Source organism: Symphalangus syndactylus, chromosome 11, assembly GCF_028878055.3.
Source record: "Symphalangus syndactylus isolate Jambi chromosome 11, NHGRI_mSymSyn1-v2.1_pri, whole genome shotgun sequence".
In the NCBI taxonomy this organism is placed as follows: Eukaryota; Metazoa; Chordata; class Mammalia; order Primates; family Hylobatidae; genus Symphalangus; species Symphalangus syndactylus.
The window spans coordinates 25,625,265-25,641,375 of record NC_072433.2 but is presented as its reverse complement, the minus strand read 5'-3'; the positions used below and the strand labels follow the sequence as shown (position 1 = coordinate 25,641,375).

At 52.5% G+C, this 16,111-nt stretch overlaps 1 protein-coding gene and 1 pseudogene across 8 annotated transcripts in view; both read left to right on the top strand.

Moving 5' to 3' along the window:
* Window positions 1-15,594, top strand: part of DUS2 (dihydrouridine synthase 2) — a 61,129-nt gene extending 45,535 nt beyond the window's left edge. For 6 of the 8 annotated variants that reach the window (XM_055298217.2, XM_055298216.2, XM_055298214.2 and 3 more), the window contains 9 exons: window positions 2,187-2,252; window positions 2,436-2,506; window positions 6,364-6,450; window positions 7,168-7,336; window positions 10,252-10,373; window positions 11,577-11,726; window positions 12,856-12,943; window positions 14,719-14,792; window positions 15,022-15,594. In XM_055298217.2, coding sequence (XP_055154192.1) covers window positions 2,187-2,252; window positions 2,436-2,506; window positions 6,364-6,450; window positions 7,168-7,336; window positions 10,252-10,373; window positions 11,577-11,726; window positions 12,856-12,943; window positions 14,719-14,792; window positions 15,022-15,259 — 1,065 coding nt within the window. In that variant the 3' untranslated portion in view covers window positions 15,260-15,594. Of the gene's footprint in view, window positions 1-2,186; window positions 2,253-2,435; window positions 2,507-6,363; window positions 6,451-7,167; window positions 7,337-10,251; window positions 10,374-11,576; window positions 11,727-12,855; window positions 12,944-14,223; window positions 14,360-14,718; window positions 14,793-15,021 lie in introns of all 8 variants that reach the window. The other 2 variants (XR_010114154.1, XR_010114155.1) reach the window with 2 other exon arrangements.
* On the top strand, window positions 346-966 carry LOC134731687 (pancreatic progenitor cell differentiation and proliferation factor-like; annotated as a pseudogene).
* Window positions 15,595-16,111: the final 517 nt, after the last annotated feature.

Here is a 16,111-nt window from a genome sequence, read left to right as displayed (position 1 = left end):
GCAGCAGCCACCTAGATATCCCCCTGCTCTGCTAGGCAGAGATCTAGTTCTTGGAATAGGGTTCTCGGGACCATCTTTCCTCCAGCTTGCCTGGCCTGAAATTTCTGATGAGGGAAGAAGATAGCAATGACACAGACATGCAGTGTCATCTATACCTCTCTATCTCTGATTCTTGTGTGGTCTGGTCTTGCTACCTCCCTGTCACTTTCCTGCATGACTTCTTGATCTTTCTTTGAAATCTTTTGCAATTGCTATGTGATAAGCACTTTTAAATATGTTGAGTACGTTGTCTTTTCCTTTGCCAGTTTCACTCATGTATGTCTGATTCCTCTAAAGAGGAATGCAGGCCCTTAAGAGCCGTCCTGCCCGCGCGTCTCTGTCATGGCGCGGCCTCCCTCGGTCTCCTCTGCAAATGGGCTCCGTGGCCTAGCGCCCCCGTCCCCGCCACCCGTGATCGTGCGCCGAGGCCCGCGAGGGGTCGCCGCCCAGATCCCACCAGCCAGCAAGCTAGAGCATGGCGGCCATCCCCTCCAGCGGCTCCCTCGTGGCCACCCACGACTACTACCGGCGCCGCCTGGGTTCCACTTCCAGCAACAGCTCCTGCAGCAGTACCGAGTGCCCCGGGGAAGCCATTCCCCACCCCCCAGGTCTCCCCAAGGCTGGCCCGGGTCATTGGTGGGCCAGCTTCTTTTTCGGGAAGTCCACCCTCCCGTTCATGGCCATGGTGTTGGAGTCCGCAGAGCACTCGGAACCCCGCCAGGCCTCCAGCAGCATGACCACCTGTGGCCTGGCCGAGGAAGCAGCCCGGCGGTCCGTCCAGCACAGCCAGCGCTGGGCCCCCGTCCTGACCTGAGCGGTTACCAACAGCCGCAGGCCTGCGGAGGCGCTAGTCCACCAGAGCCCCTCCCCGCCCCCTCCCCACTCCCCACCCCCGCCCCCTCCCCGCTCCCCGCCCCCCTCCCCACCTCCCACCCCCTACCCTGTAGACTAGGCGGCTGCAGCAAGCAGATCTTCGCATCAACACAGCAGACACCAAAAAGGAGTGAGAGCCCCGCTCTCTACCGCCCGGTCCCAGCACTCGCTAGCTTTCCTGACACCTGGAACTGTGCACCTGGCACCAAGTGGAAAATAAACTCCAAGCAGCCAGTAAAAAAAAAAAGAGCCTTCCTGTTCCCTCACTATGCAAGTCCTGGAATAACACTCAGGGAACATTCCCTTTACCCAGGAAAGAAGCTGTCTGCCCCGCCCCCCCTTTTTTTTTTAAATAGAAACAAGGATGGGCTAGGTGCAGTGGCTCAAGCCTGTAATCCCAGGACTTTGGGAGGCTGAAGCAGGTGGATTGCTTGAGCTCAGGAGTTTGAGACCAGCCTGGCCAACATGGTGGTCCCAGCTACTCTGGAGGCTGAAGTGGGAGGATGGCTTGAGCTAGGGAGGCAGAGGTTACAGTGAGCCAAGATTGTGCCACTGCACTCTAGCCTGGGAAACAGAGCCAGACCCTGTCTCAAAACAAAACAAACAAACAAACAAAAAGGGAACAGGGTCTTGCTGTGTTGCCCAGGCTGGTCTCAAACTCCTGGCTTCAAGCAATCTTCCCACCTCAGCCTCTCAAAGTGTTAGGATTACAGGCATGAACCACCACACCCAGTTAGCTATGTGTTCTTTTTTTCTTACTTTTTTTTTTTTTAAGCCATGTGTTCTTAACCAAGGCTAGGCCTCAGAATGATACTGGGGATGGGCTGGAGTGTGTTGGGCAGAGCCTTTTGAAAATACACATTCCTAAGCCCTGCCCCTAGAGACTGACTCAGGAAATAATAGTGTGGAATTCAAGAGTTTGTATTTCTTCAGTTCTCCAGATAATTCTGGTATTTGTCCTGGCAAAGGCTCAGTGAGCTGCACACAGGTGTGCACGCATACCCGTTCACTCACTCATTCATTCAGTATATTTGACAAATATGTATACACCACTAGGTGCCAGGCAGGTGCTGGGACTCCATTATAGAACAAAGGCAGGTCCCTTGCCTCATGGAGCTTATGTGTGTATGTGTGTAACAGACACACATGCATTCACACATACACAAACTGTTCATGCTACCAGAATGCACAGCCTGTAGCGGAGTTAATTAGCACAGGCAGTGTGATGGTTTGTTCCAGAAGACATAGGTGCTCTTGTGTTTTCTTTTCTGCAGATCCTCAGCACTCTTGTTAAAGGGACACGCAGACCTGTGACCTGCAAGATTCGCATCCTGCCGTCGGTAAGGATGGTGTGTTACATTTGAAGGTCCACTCTCTCTGGTGATGTTGGATTTAGGTTTGCGAATGATTCTTGAGGTGCTAAATTAGGCTTGGAGGAGAGAGTAGAGCTGAGCCTACTTTAGGAGCCAGCAGCTGCTCCTTCTGGAGCTTCAGTAACCATCCTGTGTGGTCCTCTTCCTCAGCTAGAAGATACCCTGAGCCTTGTGAAGCGGATAGAGAGGACTGGCATTGCTGCCATCGCAGTTCATGGGAGGTGAGTGGTCACCTTTCTAGTGACTGACTGGCAGGGAGGTCCTAACCCATCTTAGTGATCCTTCCTTAATTGATCTGTCACCCCAAGTGACAGCCAATTTCTCTTCTACATATTCAGCCTACCTCTGCCTAGCTCTTTGATATCCTATGAGTCTTGAGGGCAGGCAGACCCTGAATGGGCTTTTGCATTTGCCTTTCTTTCATTCATGGAGTGCCTATTGAGGGTAGGTACTGAGGTTTAGAGATGCAGAGAGACTAAGAAAGGAGAAACACCTCTACCATCAGGATGTGTAAATGCTAGAGATTGAGTAATTTGCTCAAAATCATACCATGCACCCAGTACGTGGTGGAATTCTGACCCTCATGAGAAAAATCTCATTTATTTCCTTCCCTCCCTCCCTCCCTTCCTTCCCTCCCTCCCTCCCTTCCTTCCCTCCCTCCTTCCTTCCTTCTTTCCTTCCTCCCCTCCCCCTCCCCTCTTCTCCCCTCCCCCTCCCCCTCCCATCTCCTCCCCTTTCCCCCCTCCCCCTTCCCCCTCCCATCTCCTCCCCTCTCCCCTCCCATCTCCTCCCCTCTCCCCTCCCATCTCGTCCCCTCTCCCCTCCCATCTCCTCCCCTGTCCCTTCCCACTCCTCCCCTCCGCCTCCCCTCTGCCTCCCCTCTCCTCTCTCCTCCTCTCCTCCTCTCTCTTTGTCATTCTGTCACCCAGGCTAGAGTGCAGTAGCGCAGTCTTGGCTCACTGCAATTTCCATCTCCCGGGTTCAAGTGATTCTCCTGCCTCAGCCTCCCGAGTAGCTGAGATTACAGGCGTGCTCCACCATGCCCAGCTAATTTTTATATTTTTAGTAGAGACAGGGTTTCACCACGTTGGCCAGGCCGGTTTCAAACTCCTGATCTCAGGTGATCCGCCCACCTTGGCCTCCCAAAGTACTGGGATTACAGGCATGAGCCACCAGGCCCAGCCTCATTTTCTTTCTATTATATTGAGCAGTGACTTCTCCATTGAATAATCCCAGACAGACTGCTTTGTTTAAATAAACATTGTTTAAATAATTCATTGTTGTTGTTGTTTTTTGAGACAGTCTTGCTCTGTTACCCGGGCTGGAGTGAAGTGGCACAATCAGCTCACTGCAGCCTCAAACTCCTGGGGTCAAGCGATCCTCCTGCCTCAGCCTCTTGAGTAGCTGAAACTACAGGCACATGCCACCACACCTGGCTAATTTTTTATTTTTTTGTACTGACGGGATCTCCTTATGTTGCCCAGGCTGTTCTCAAACTCCTGGGCTTAAGTGATCCTCCTGCCTCAGCCCCTCAAAGTGCTGGGATTACAGGCTTGAGCCACCATACCCAGCCTAGTCTTTTAAAGGCTCTGCCTCTCTTGTCTGCATCTGTTGGACTGCCAGCTGTTACAATGACTAAACAATCCTTCTAGCTATAGCTAATGTACTCTATGCTGAGAGCTGAGGTTCTGAAGGCCACCCTTGGCTTACCAGTCACACTTGTTCCCTGTGTCCAGGATGTGCTTTTGTACAGCATCTCAGGTCAGTAGACTTGGACCAGAAGGACCTCTCTTCTCTGAGTGATGTTCCTTTGGGCTTAGGGGTCTTATAGGAAGAGCCCAAGTTTTTGATTGTGTTCTTAACAACATTTTCAGAGAAGGGAACCCAGAACTCCCTTCATACAAAGCAGAGCAAAGCAGAGTTGCTTGGGTTGAAGCCAGGAGGGAGGAGTACACACTTGTACACATATGCGCCTTCCCAAGGCAGCAGGCTTTGGATTCAGACTCCCTGGTTTGAGATCTCGGCTCTGCTGCTTGTTAGCTGTATATCCTTGGGAAATCACTTAACCTTTCTGAGCACAACATTCCTTGTTTAGAAATTAAGATAATTTCTACTTTATAGGGTTGTCCCAAGGCTTTTATGAGATTGTGAATATAAATCCTTGGCACAGTGCCTGGCATGTAGTATTCTTTCTCTCTCTTTTTTTTTTTTTTTGAGACGGAGTCTTGCTCTGTTGCCCAGGCTGGAGTGCAGTGGCATGATCTCAGCTCACTGCAACCTTCGCCTCCTGGGTTCAAGCAATTCTCCTGCCTCAGCCTCCTGAGTAGCTGGGATTACAGGTGCCTGCCACCATGCCTGGCTATTTTTTTTATTTTTTATTTTTAGTAGAGATGGGGTTTCACCATGTTGGCCAGGCTGGTCTCAAACTCCTGACCTCAAGTGATCCACCCACCTTGGCCTCCCAAAGTGCAGGGATTACAGGCGTCAGCCACCATGCCCAGCCAGTATTATCTTAATACAAGATGCTATTATTTTTTTACCAGTAGTTGGGAACACTCGGAAGACAGATTTGGGTGAGTTTGAAGAAGCCCTTTGTGACCATCAAAGCTGTTGAGATGGGCTAAAAGCCCTTTGTGACCATCAAAGCTGGAGATGTAGGGAGACAGAGGTAGGGGCTAGGTTGACAGGGCTCTCTGAGGCCCTGAGGCCCTTGACCCTTTTTTTTTTTTTTTTTTTTTTTGAGACGGAGTCTCGCTGTGTCACCCAGGCTGGAGTGCAGTGGCGCAATCTCGGCTCACTGCAAGCTCTGCGTCCTGGGTTCACGCCATTCTCCTGCCTCAGCCTCTCCGAGTAGCTGGGACTACAGGCGCCCACCACCACGCCCAGCTAATTTTTTTGTATTTTTAGTAGAGACGGGGTTTCACCGTGGTCTCGATCTCCTGACCTCATGATCCGCCCGCCTCGGCCTCCCAAAGTGCTGGGATTACAAGCGTGAGCCACCGCGCCCGGCCTAGCCCTTGACCCTTTTGTTGAGTATAGCAGAGGGGCCTGGGTGCGGTGGCTAACGCCTAGAATCCCAGCACTTTAGGAGGCCGAGGCGGGCGGATCACATGAGGTCAGGAGTTCAAGACCAGCCTGACCAACATGGTGAAACCCCGTTTCTACTAAAAAAAAATACAAAATTAGCCAGGCATGGTAGCTCATGCCTGTAATCCCAGCTACTTGGGAGGCTGAGGCAGAATTGCCTGAACCCAGTAGGTGGAGGTTGCAGTGAGCCGAGATTGCACCATTGCATTCCAGCCTGGGCAACAAGAACGAAACACCATATCAAAAATAAAAGAACAAGAGTATAGCAGAGGGGACATACTCAAACAAGAGCTGGACAAGGGCTATCTGGTCGACCATCTTGCCTGCTTTGTCTCTGAGCACAGCTCAGGTCAGGCCTCATGTCAGCAGCCCTAAAACTCAAGCACAAGAACTTGCAGTTGACTTTGGAAGGAGGGGCCCCAGGTTGTGGTCCTGCCTCCCTTGTGCCGTGGTGTGGCTGCCATGGTCCGTGACCTTCCCTTGGTGCGGGGCCTACCCTGTGTCAGGTGTCTCTCCCTAGGATCAGCTGTGCAACTTGGCTTTGGCATTGGCAGCTGTGTGGGAGTGGCCAGTCTGAGCAGCAGCAGCTGTTCCCAGTCCCTTGGAGAGGGCAGGACTGGGACAGTAGGGGCAGCACTCTTATGGCCCTGTCCCTCATCTCTGGCAGAGACAAAGGGAAGGTAGGGAAAAGCAACATGACCTTGGGAGCCAGGCCACCCACCTTGCCCCCCTGCAGCCAGGCCTCCCCTGCAGGCCTCCAAGAGCTGGACTTGCCGTCTCAGCATGGATCTGTGCTGCCCCTGCCCCTCACAGTTCTTCTCCAGAGGGCAGGGAGAGCCATTCCCTGCCACCTGTCCTTGATGGCCATATGGCCACCTGACCTTCTTGAGGTTCAGTGGGGAGGACAGTAAGGTTTGGCTGAGGTAACCCTGTGTGAGTGGTGACGTGACTTTTGGTGCTCAGCCCTCAGCCCCATCTTTCTATCTCCAAGGAAGCGGGAGGAGCGACCTCAGCATCCTGTCAGCTGTGAAGTCATCAAAGCCATTGCTGATACCCTCTCCATTCCTGTCATAGCCAAGTAAGCCTCCTGTCTTCATCATGTACTCTGTCCCACAGAGCTGAGGGCTGGGTGGTAGCCAGGCCCAGCCTTCCCTAGAGTGAAAAGTTTTAGGGGTGGCTTGGAAGGGGCAGGGCTTTCCACAAGACCCCAGACCTGTTCCTTCTGCTGCTGCCTGAGACCCTCCCCTCTGCATGCCTGTCTCAGAACTGAGGCTGCTGCCTGACTCCTGATGAAATGTACGGAGACAGAGCAGGGGGTCCTTGGAGCAGCAGGCTGCAGGGAGGGGAAAGTATGACCTAACTGGGCCTCCTTCCCTCCTCTTGTCATCACCAGGGTGTCTGTTCCTCTCGCTAGGGTTTTGACTTAGCCCTCAGTGAACATGTAAGTGGCCCATTCGGCTTGGGGGTTTTCCTGTAGCCCCAATAGCCCAGTTGTGGACCCATGTCTCCAGATGTGGGCTGGCTGTAGCCACTGTTTTAGATTAGGGGCAAGGAAAGTAAATTTCCTGGATTACCTATTAAGTGCCAGGCACTTTACATGTATTATCTCAGTTAGTGCTCCTAACTTCATAATGGCATATGGATTCTAATATCCACTTTACTGAAGCTCTGATAGCTGATGGGACTTGGCCAAATTCACATTGTTAATCAGTGGCAGATCTGAGAGCTGCCTTTTTCTGAAAATGCTGATAGGTTCCATGATGGGGACACCCCTAACCCTCTGGTTGCTTTTTAGCGGAGGATCTCATGACCACATCCAACGGTATTCAGACATAGAGGACTTTCGACAAGCCACGGCAGCCTCTTCCGTGATGGTGGCCCGAGCAGCCATGTGGAACCCATCTATCTTCCTCAAGGAGGGTCTGCGGCCCCTGGAGGAGGTCATGCAGAAATACATCAGATACGTACGTCTCTGTACTTTTTCAAAACAAGCATTTCTCACTGTCTACCACACTCCTGCAGAGAGCACTTTGTGTGAGCCCCCAGCTGCCAGCCATGCTTGCTGTTCCTCTCCTTTTCTTTTTAGCTTATGTAGTGTAGCTGCACTAGCTCACTGCTGTATTGGGTCTCCCCAGCCGCCGTGCTAAGGGAGGATGCTGGGGGGCATACCCCTACCATCTCCTAAAGCTTCCAGAGGTTTGCAGGTCATAGCAAGAACCTTCTAGATCCAGGATGCTGTTGGAGCCCCAAATACATGATATATATCTTTCTTTTTCTCACATGCTGCACATAAAGAGGCACATGTACATGGACTGTGGGTTCTGCATCATCAAAGGCATATGTGCTTATAGGTTGGCTCAGGAGCAGCCACAGCCAAGAGGAGCAATTGAGAAATTTCTCACCTGATTTGACTCATCAGTCAAAATCACTTCTAAAACTTTGCTATTGCTAATTCCAGAATGCTTTAACTATAACCCTCTACTTAGGGAATAGCTTTTTTTTTTTTTTTAAGATGGGGTCTCGCTCTGTTGCCCAGGTGTGAGCATAGTGGCATAATCATGACTCACTGCAGTCTTGACCTCCTGGGCTCAAGTGATCCTCCTGCCTCAGCATCCCAAGTAGCTGGGACTACAGGCATGTGCCACCACACTCAGCTAATTTTTTATTTTTTTAATAGAGATGAGGTCTGCCTATGTTGCCCAGGCTGGGAATGGCCTTTTCTAAACCAGTTTCTTCTCATTGAGAGGTTGAGGGTAGTGCCAAGGTCATATCCCTATAAAAGAAAATGAAGAGTTCACTTGCCTTATCTCTTTGGCATAACCCTGGAACTCTGTAGGACTCTGATCAGCTGCACATGTCTACAGGGAGAGACAGTGAGTGGTCCACAAATTCTTCAGTGAATTGGGTATGAACAGAGGGTGCAGTCCTTGCCCAGAGCAGAGTTGCACCCTCCTCTTCAGTCCTAGGGTTCATACCTGCCTAGGAGTGCCCGTGGCTTCCATGGTATGTGAGTATTTCCATGGCTGTGCAAGCTGGGATGGTAAGATGCCCTGAGGTCTGTGTCCAGAGCTGGGCAGCCTTTGTCCTATTTCCTGTTCAATGCTGCAGCCCTCACCCCTTGGTTCTGGTGTCCTGCTGGGCAAGTTGGTGACCACCAGCTCTCCAGTGGTCTGGGATAGCTCCATGGCAAGGGAGGGCTTGCCCCAGCCCAGGTCAGCTGTCCAGCTTTTTGGCCAGCTGGCAAGTCTGTGGCCAAGAAGATGTGCTGAACAGTGCTGAGCTTGCTCACTGGGTGAAAGGTGATGTTATCATTCCTGCTGAGCCATCCCTTGGCAGCTCCTCGAGAGGGTGTGCTATCACAGAGAAAGGGAGAGGCTTTCAAGCATAGGCAGGGCTGCTTCTGGTCCAGCCAGGTGCCTTCTTCCCAGACAAACTGAATCAAGGACTTGCTGCCAGCCGGGGCTCCCCGACTTACTTCCCACTTTGTCCCGAGTGTGCTGTGGCACTTTCCCAGGCACTGAAGTAATAGGCCCACATGGAGTTACTAGAGCAGCATAGGGGGTGGGGAATGGGAGGGTGTCCTGGAGGGCTGGGGAAGGCCACCTTCACCCACTACTGCTCTCCTGCCCTGCCTCCAGCCAGCCGGCTTCCACTGGGTGTCCCTGGCAGTCATCTTGCCTCCCTGAGCCTTCATTTCGTAGTCTGTGGAGTGATGGTGACAGTTGCACCTCACACTTGTATAGATAAATGTAGTGATGAGTAACACATGTGAATTAATGATGCTGTGTTTTACCCATGTAGGGGGAAGTTAGAGGCTATTCAAGATGTGGGAAGGGAAGGTGCCCATTCTGGTTAGAAGGAATAGAAGAATCTCACCCCTTTCCTGGCACTGGACCTCCCATGCCAGAATTTGGTGTGTTTCCCCTCCCTGCCCTGAAAGATACTTGGCAGTAGGTCCTCTGTGGTGGCTGAAGCAGGAAGGGGCTCCCGCAGTTCGAGACCTCAGTCAGGCTGTCCAGGAGAGTGTGTTTCTGACCGTGGGCCTTGGCTGTGACCCTCCAGCTTTGTACCACTAGCTGGAGGAGTAGACGACCAAGGTTGAAGTGGCTTTTTTATTTATTTTTATTTTTTTTTAAATTTTAGATAGGGTCTCACTCTGTTGCCCAGGCTGGAATGCAGTGGCATGATCATAGCTCACTACAGCCACAACTCCTGGGTGCAAGCAGTCCTCTTGCCTTAGCCTCCCTAGTTGCTATGGCTACAGGTGTGTGCCAACATGCCTGGCTAATTTTCTTTTTCCTTTTTTTTTTTTTGAGACGGAGTTTTGCTGTTGTCGCCCAGGCTGGAGTGCAATGGCACGATCTCGGCTCACTGCAACCTTCGCCTCCGGGGTTCAAGCAATTCTTCTGCCTCAGCCTCCCGAGTAGCTGGGATTACAGGCACCCGCTACCACGCCCAGCTGATTTTGTATTTTTAGTAGAGACAGGGCTTCACCATGTTTGTCAGGCTGGTCTCGAACTCCTGACCTCAGGTGATCCGCCCGCCTTGGCCTCCCAAGGTGCTGTGATTACAGGCGTGAGCCACTGCGCCCAGCTGATAATTTTCTTTTTTTAATTTTTGTAGAGTTGAGTCTTATGTTGCCCAGGCTGCTCTTGAACTCCTAGCCTCAAGCAATCCTTCTGCATTGGCCTCTCAGAGTGCTAGGATTACAGATGTGAGCCACTGCTCCTGGCCAGTGGTGGTTCTTCTTATGGGGGTCACATTGCCTTGGCTGCACATACATCTCTGGTGCCTTTTTGGGGCCCCTTTCCCTGCCATCAGAGCATAGCCCAGGACTTAGAGCCTGCCTGGGCATCAGGCGAGTCATTTCTTTTCTCAGGCGGTGCAGTATGACAACTACTACACCAACACCAAGTACTGCTTGTGCCAGATGCTACGAGAACAGCTGGAGTCGCCCCAGGGAAGATTGCTCCATGCTGCCCAATCTTCCCAAGAAATTTGGTAAGAGGCACAATAAGATGTCCATCTGTCCTTGTACACATTGCCCAAGTTTGACTTTAAGCCCTAAGCTGACTCCACTAGGGGACCAGGGACACAGCTTCTGGATGTAGATGTAGAGGAGTGGAGGGATGATACAGCTTTGCCTCCCAGAAGGGGATTCTTTGAAAGCTTTGAAACGTCCCATCCCTGGATGGATCAGCAGAGCTCTGGGAACTAGGGTACTAGAAGGATAGAGGAATGCAAAGGCAGGGGTTTTTTTTCCATAAATGGGATGGTCACAGGCCAGGCCCCCAGGAACCAGTGGTCAGGAGAATTGGGCTGTAGCATGGAGCCTCTACCTTGAGCCTGCACTCACATCCATCACCCTGCAGTTTGAGAGACCACCTATTGATTCTCTAGATGAGGTGTAGCTCTAGCTCAGATGGTTGACAGCTGAGGCCCTTCACAAGCTGGCCTAGCCACTGCCCCCACAGCTCCCTGTCTACCTGTCTGCTTCCAGAACTCCACACCTGTGCTTGTAATGGGTCCTCTGCCTGGAAGGCTCTCTCCCTCTCACGTGAGCTATCTGTAGCCTCTCTTTTTCATAGATGCCTTTCTGAACCACTTTTGCCAATTGGGGATCTATCTTCGTTTGAGTCTTCCAGCCTTCAAGATGTTTCCTAGAAGGGAAAAACCCTTACCAGAGCCCTCTTCCCACCCTTGGCTTGTGGCATTGGTTCAGTCCCTACCCCACATAACTCTGTAGCTCTGGGTGGTGCCTCAGTGTCAGCTGAGACCCATGTGTAACTGCCTGTGGCTGGGCGGGAAGTGGGGAACCACTTAGTGGTCGGGCCTCTGTCTCTTCCTCCCATGGGCCCATGTGCTTGATCAGCATTGGTCAACTCAGTCACGGCTGGCTGGGGACACCATCTGTGTGCTCCCCCTCAGGAGAGAGGCTGCAGGTGGTGGGGGTGACCTTTACAACCTTTGCCACCCAGCCCAGCCTCCCTCTAGTGTCCACGCTTGGGTTCACATTCACTTTCCATTTTCCAGTCCACGGTAATCCCAGGGCTGAGCAGGAGGTACATTCTGATGGCCAGGCCCCGGTGGTGTTTTGGTGTATGTGGTAGAGGAGTTTCTCAGTGGTGGGGCCCTGGGGTCCTGCAGTACCCCAGATGCTGGCTCTGCTAAAGTGTTTGCCCTGATCTGCTTCTTCCTCCTTAGTGAGGCCTTTGGCCTTGGTGCCTTCTATGAGGAGACCACACAGGAGCTGGATGCCCAGCGGGCCAAGCTCTCAGCCAAGACTTCAGAGGAGACAGGGGAGCCAGCTGAAGATACCTCTGGTGTCATTAAGATGGCTGTCAAGTTTGACCGGTAGGTCTCCAGCTTGGCCTTAGCTTGGGCTGGGGCCAGCACCCTTGGGGTCCCACTGGGCCAGCAAACTGGCTGCTGTATGTGCTTAATGTCAAACGTAGGGACCACAGGTCTTGTTGGTTTGGAAACTTGTTCTAAATTTTCAGCATCCCATAGAAGGTGCTTTCAGGAAAGATAGTTCCTGAAAGGCTGTCCCAAGGGTAACTGAACTCTACTTTTTCCCTGACTTACTGCCTCCCGCAACTCAGGGCAGGGGGGACTTGTCTCCTGTTCCTGAAAGTCTGTGCTTTTCCAAGGCCCTGAGGAGCTGGCTGCTTGCATGAAGCTCCTCAAACAATAGCAGGACCCTAGCCGTCATTTGGCTCTGCAGCTCCTACCCACACCCACTGCCCCTCACCAGCCCTGTGGTGCCCTCTCAAGCTGCTTACACCTCAGATTGTGACTCAGCTTTGAATGGTGCCCTCCTCTGGGATCTGAGCCTTTCCCCAGTCCCCAGGACCAGACAGGAGCCAGTCTTGTCTGGCAGAGGTGTGTGGTGGCGGTGGGGGAGCAGGGTGGGGGGGAATAGCTGTTGGGCAGTCAGATGCCAGGGAGAGTTCCAGTTGGGAAGTTGGAATATGACCCCTCCCACCCTGTCACTGTGTCACCCTGTCACAGGCTGACTCTGAAACCAGATTGCAAGTGTCCATGGCTGCAGCAGATCATGACACTTGGCAGACGGAATCAGGGTGGGTGCTGAGCTAGATCCTGAGACCATTGTCTGGCCACCTCCATTGCCCGCCTCCACCCACTCCCTACTGATCTTGTCTTGAGTGGCAAGCTTCCTTCTTGGATGTTGAAGATTGTTTTTCTAGTCTGGACCTCAGAGTACTGGGAGTTCATTCCCCCTTCCCCTACAATTTCCTTAGCATGCCAAAATTCATCTTCCCTTTAGGGAGAACCCAGGTCCAAGCTGCTGGTAGGACAAGAATGGGAGCCTAGGGGAGCAAGTACAGAAGCCTTAAGGCAGCAGCTTGGTGTCTCAGTTCCTCTCATTTCTGCAGCTCCTTTCAGGAGCTGAGTAGTGCCCTGGCTGAGGGAGGGAGTGGTGATGGTGGGTGACCCTAACTGCTTCCCTTCCTTTCTCCAGGAGAGCATACCCAGCCCAGATCACCCCTAAGACGTGCCTACTAGAGTGGTGCCGGAGGGAGAAGTTGGCACAGCCTGTGTATGAAACGGTGAGTTCCTGGCTGTGGCCTGCCCTGTAGCCAGTCACAGCACTCCCATGGCTTACACCCTCAACTCTAGACTGCCAGGCTGGAGCCTGGCCTTGACCACTGTAGGCATGGAGAAGCTGCTGGTGGCCAGGTCAGTTGCTGATAGCCCCTCCCCTCTTACAGTGGCCTGTTGTCCAGTTCAGCCAGACATCTCTCTTTTTTTTTTTTTTTTGAAACAGAGTCTAATTTTTATTTTTTATTTTTTAGAAATGAGGTCTCGGCCGGGCACGGTGGCTCATGCCTGTAATCCCAGCACTTTGGGAGGCCGAGGCAGGTGGAACATGAGGTCAGGAGTTCAAGACCAGCCTGGCTAAGATGATGAAACCCTGTTTCTCCTAAAAATACAAAAATTAGCTGGACGTGGTGGTGGGTGCCTGTAATCCCAGCTACTTGGGAGGCTGAGGCAGAGAACTGCTTAAACCTGGAGGCGGAGGTTGCAGTTAGCTGAGATCATGCCACTGCACTCCAGCCTGGGTGGCAGAGCAAGACTCTGTCTAAAAAAAAAAAAAGGAAATGGGGTCTTGCTTTGTTGCCCAGGCAGGCTGGTCTCAAACTCCTGTGCTCAAGTGGTCCTCCTTCCTCAGCCTCCCAAAGTGCTGGGATTATAAGTCATGAGCCTTTTTTAAAAATTTTATTTAATTATTATTATTATTTATTTATTTTTTTTTTTGAGACGGAGTCTCGCTCTGTTTTTTTTTTTGGAGACAGAGTCTCACTCTGTTGCTTAGGCTGCAGTGCAGTGGCACGATCTTGGCCCACTGCAACCTCCACCTCCAGGTTCAAGTGATTCTCCTGTGTCATCCTCCCGAGTAGCTGGGATTACAGGTGGGTACCGCCACGCCTGGCTCACTTTTTTGTATTTTTAGTAGAGATGGGGTTTCACTATCTTGACCAGGCTGGTCTCGAACTCCTGACCTCAGATGATCCCCCCACCTCAGCCTCCCAAAGTGCTAGGATTACAGGCGCGAGCCGCCGCACCTGGCCCAGGCATGTTTTTGGATCAAGCCTCAGCCAGTGGGGCACAGAATTGAGTCCCAGATGTGGTGCCCCTGGGGTGGAAACCGTGAGATAGGCTTGCTTCACTTCCTTTCGTCCTTGCGGCCATGCCTTCCTTAGGCTGCTCTGCCTCATCTGGACTGGTCTTCCAGCCTCGAGGCTTATACCTTCTGGGGGTTGTGTCTGTGTCCCCACCCCCACCACAGTGACTTTTCCAAAACAAATCTAACTTCTGTCTCCTCAAGTCAGCAGCTCCCCAGTGTCTGAAGGATCAAGCCAGCACCTCAGCATAGAGCCTGAGACCCTTCCACGTGCCTCGCTCCTTCCAGTTTCATCCCTGCAGCCCTTTGCTCCAGCCAAGTCACCTGGTCCCTCTGCCAGGTGTGCCTTCTCTGCTCCTAGCTTGTCCCTTCTCACCCTTTTGGCATCTGGTGACTCCTCATTTTGGGGACCTGGCCTATCCAGATGTCAGCAGGAGGCTCCATAGTCATGTGCAGCTAAGGGCTCTGCTGCGCTTTGCTTAGGTCCATGACAGCTCCAGACACTTGAGGTCATTGTGTATTTGTGCATCTGCCTTTCTCCACTGGGCACTTTTGCTTGGGAGGAGCATGTGATACAGGCAGCCTTCATTTGACTTAGGTTGGAAATACTTCCTTTTATCTGCCTTTGATTTGACCCCAGCAGGTTGGCCTACAGGGCTCATTTCTCTGGCCATGTGTTTCCTTTTCTCTTTGTACCAGGTTCAACGCCCTCTAGATCGCCTGTTCTCCTCTATTGTCACCGTTGCTGAACAAAAGTATCAGTCTACCTTGTGGTAAGTTTCCTCATCATAGGAGAAGAGGCTTGGGGTGGGGCGGAGAGTGGGCATTCTGCCCACACATCCAGCATTGTCCCAGAGGGTTGGGTAGATGGTATATGTGGGCAGTGGCATCCCTGGATGGTGACCCCTTACTCAGTTTTGTCAGAATCTGCCAAGGGTGTGTAGAGTCAGGCCTCACAGCCCTGCACCCTGCCCCTCACCTTATTGCCCTCTGTTTGCCCAGGGACAAGTCCAAGAAACTAGCGGAGCAGGCTGCAGCCATCGTCTGTCTGCGGAGCCAGGGCCTCCCTGAGGGTCGGCTGGGTGAAGAGAGCCCTTCCTTGCACAAGCGAAAGAGGGAGGCTCCTGACCAAGACCCTGGGGGCCCCAGAGCTCAGGAGCTAGCACAACCTGGGGATCTGTGCAAGAAGCCCTTTGTGGCCTTGGGAAGTGGTGAAGAAAGCCCCCTGGAAGGCTGGTGACTACTCTTCCTGCCCTAGTCACCCCCTCCATGGGCCTGGTGCTAAGGTGGCTGTGGACGCCACAGCATGAACCAGATGCCGTTGAACAATTTGCTGGTCTTGCCTGGCAGGAGTTAGATGTCCTGGCAGGGGCCATCAGCCTAGAGCATGGACCAGGGGCCGCCCAGGGGTGGATCCTGGCCCCTTTGGTGGATCTGAGTGACAGGGTCAAGTTCTCTTTGAAAACAGGAGCTTTTCAGGTGGTAACTCCCCAACCTGACATTGGTACTGTGCAATAAAGACACCCCTTACCCTCACCCACGGCTGGCTGCTTCAGCCTTGGGCATCTTCATAAATGGGCTTGTGTCCTGGCATAATTATTCTACTCCCACCCTCTGTGCAGAGCTAGAGCTTTCCAAATTGGATCTCCTGCCCATCTCTGTGGGTCTGGTAGAGGTGGGGAATGGGGTATCACTGGACTTGGGCCTAGTTAGGAAGGCCCAAGAAGCCCATTCTACTGATGGTACACCTGACGCACTGGGCATCAATTGTCCTGATGAGAGGTGATATGGAATCTGGAAGAAAGACTAGGGTAACGGATGCCCCAGTAAGGGACTAGTCCAGTGGGGTGGGGAGTGTTGGTCTGATCCCCAGAGTCTCCAAGCCTGACAGCTGCCTGGAGTCTCAGACCTGATGAGGTGCCTGCTTTGGGCAGTGGGGCACTGGAGGCGGCTGATGACAGCAATTTGGGGCCCTTATGTTTGGCAGATCACACCACATAGTCCCTCCCGTCCCCCGCCTTCCTCGTCCCACTTGGGGCGGAAGGAAGTGGCAGATTCTCTTTAATTTCCTCCTGGCAGTGAGAAGCAAACA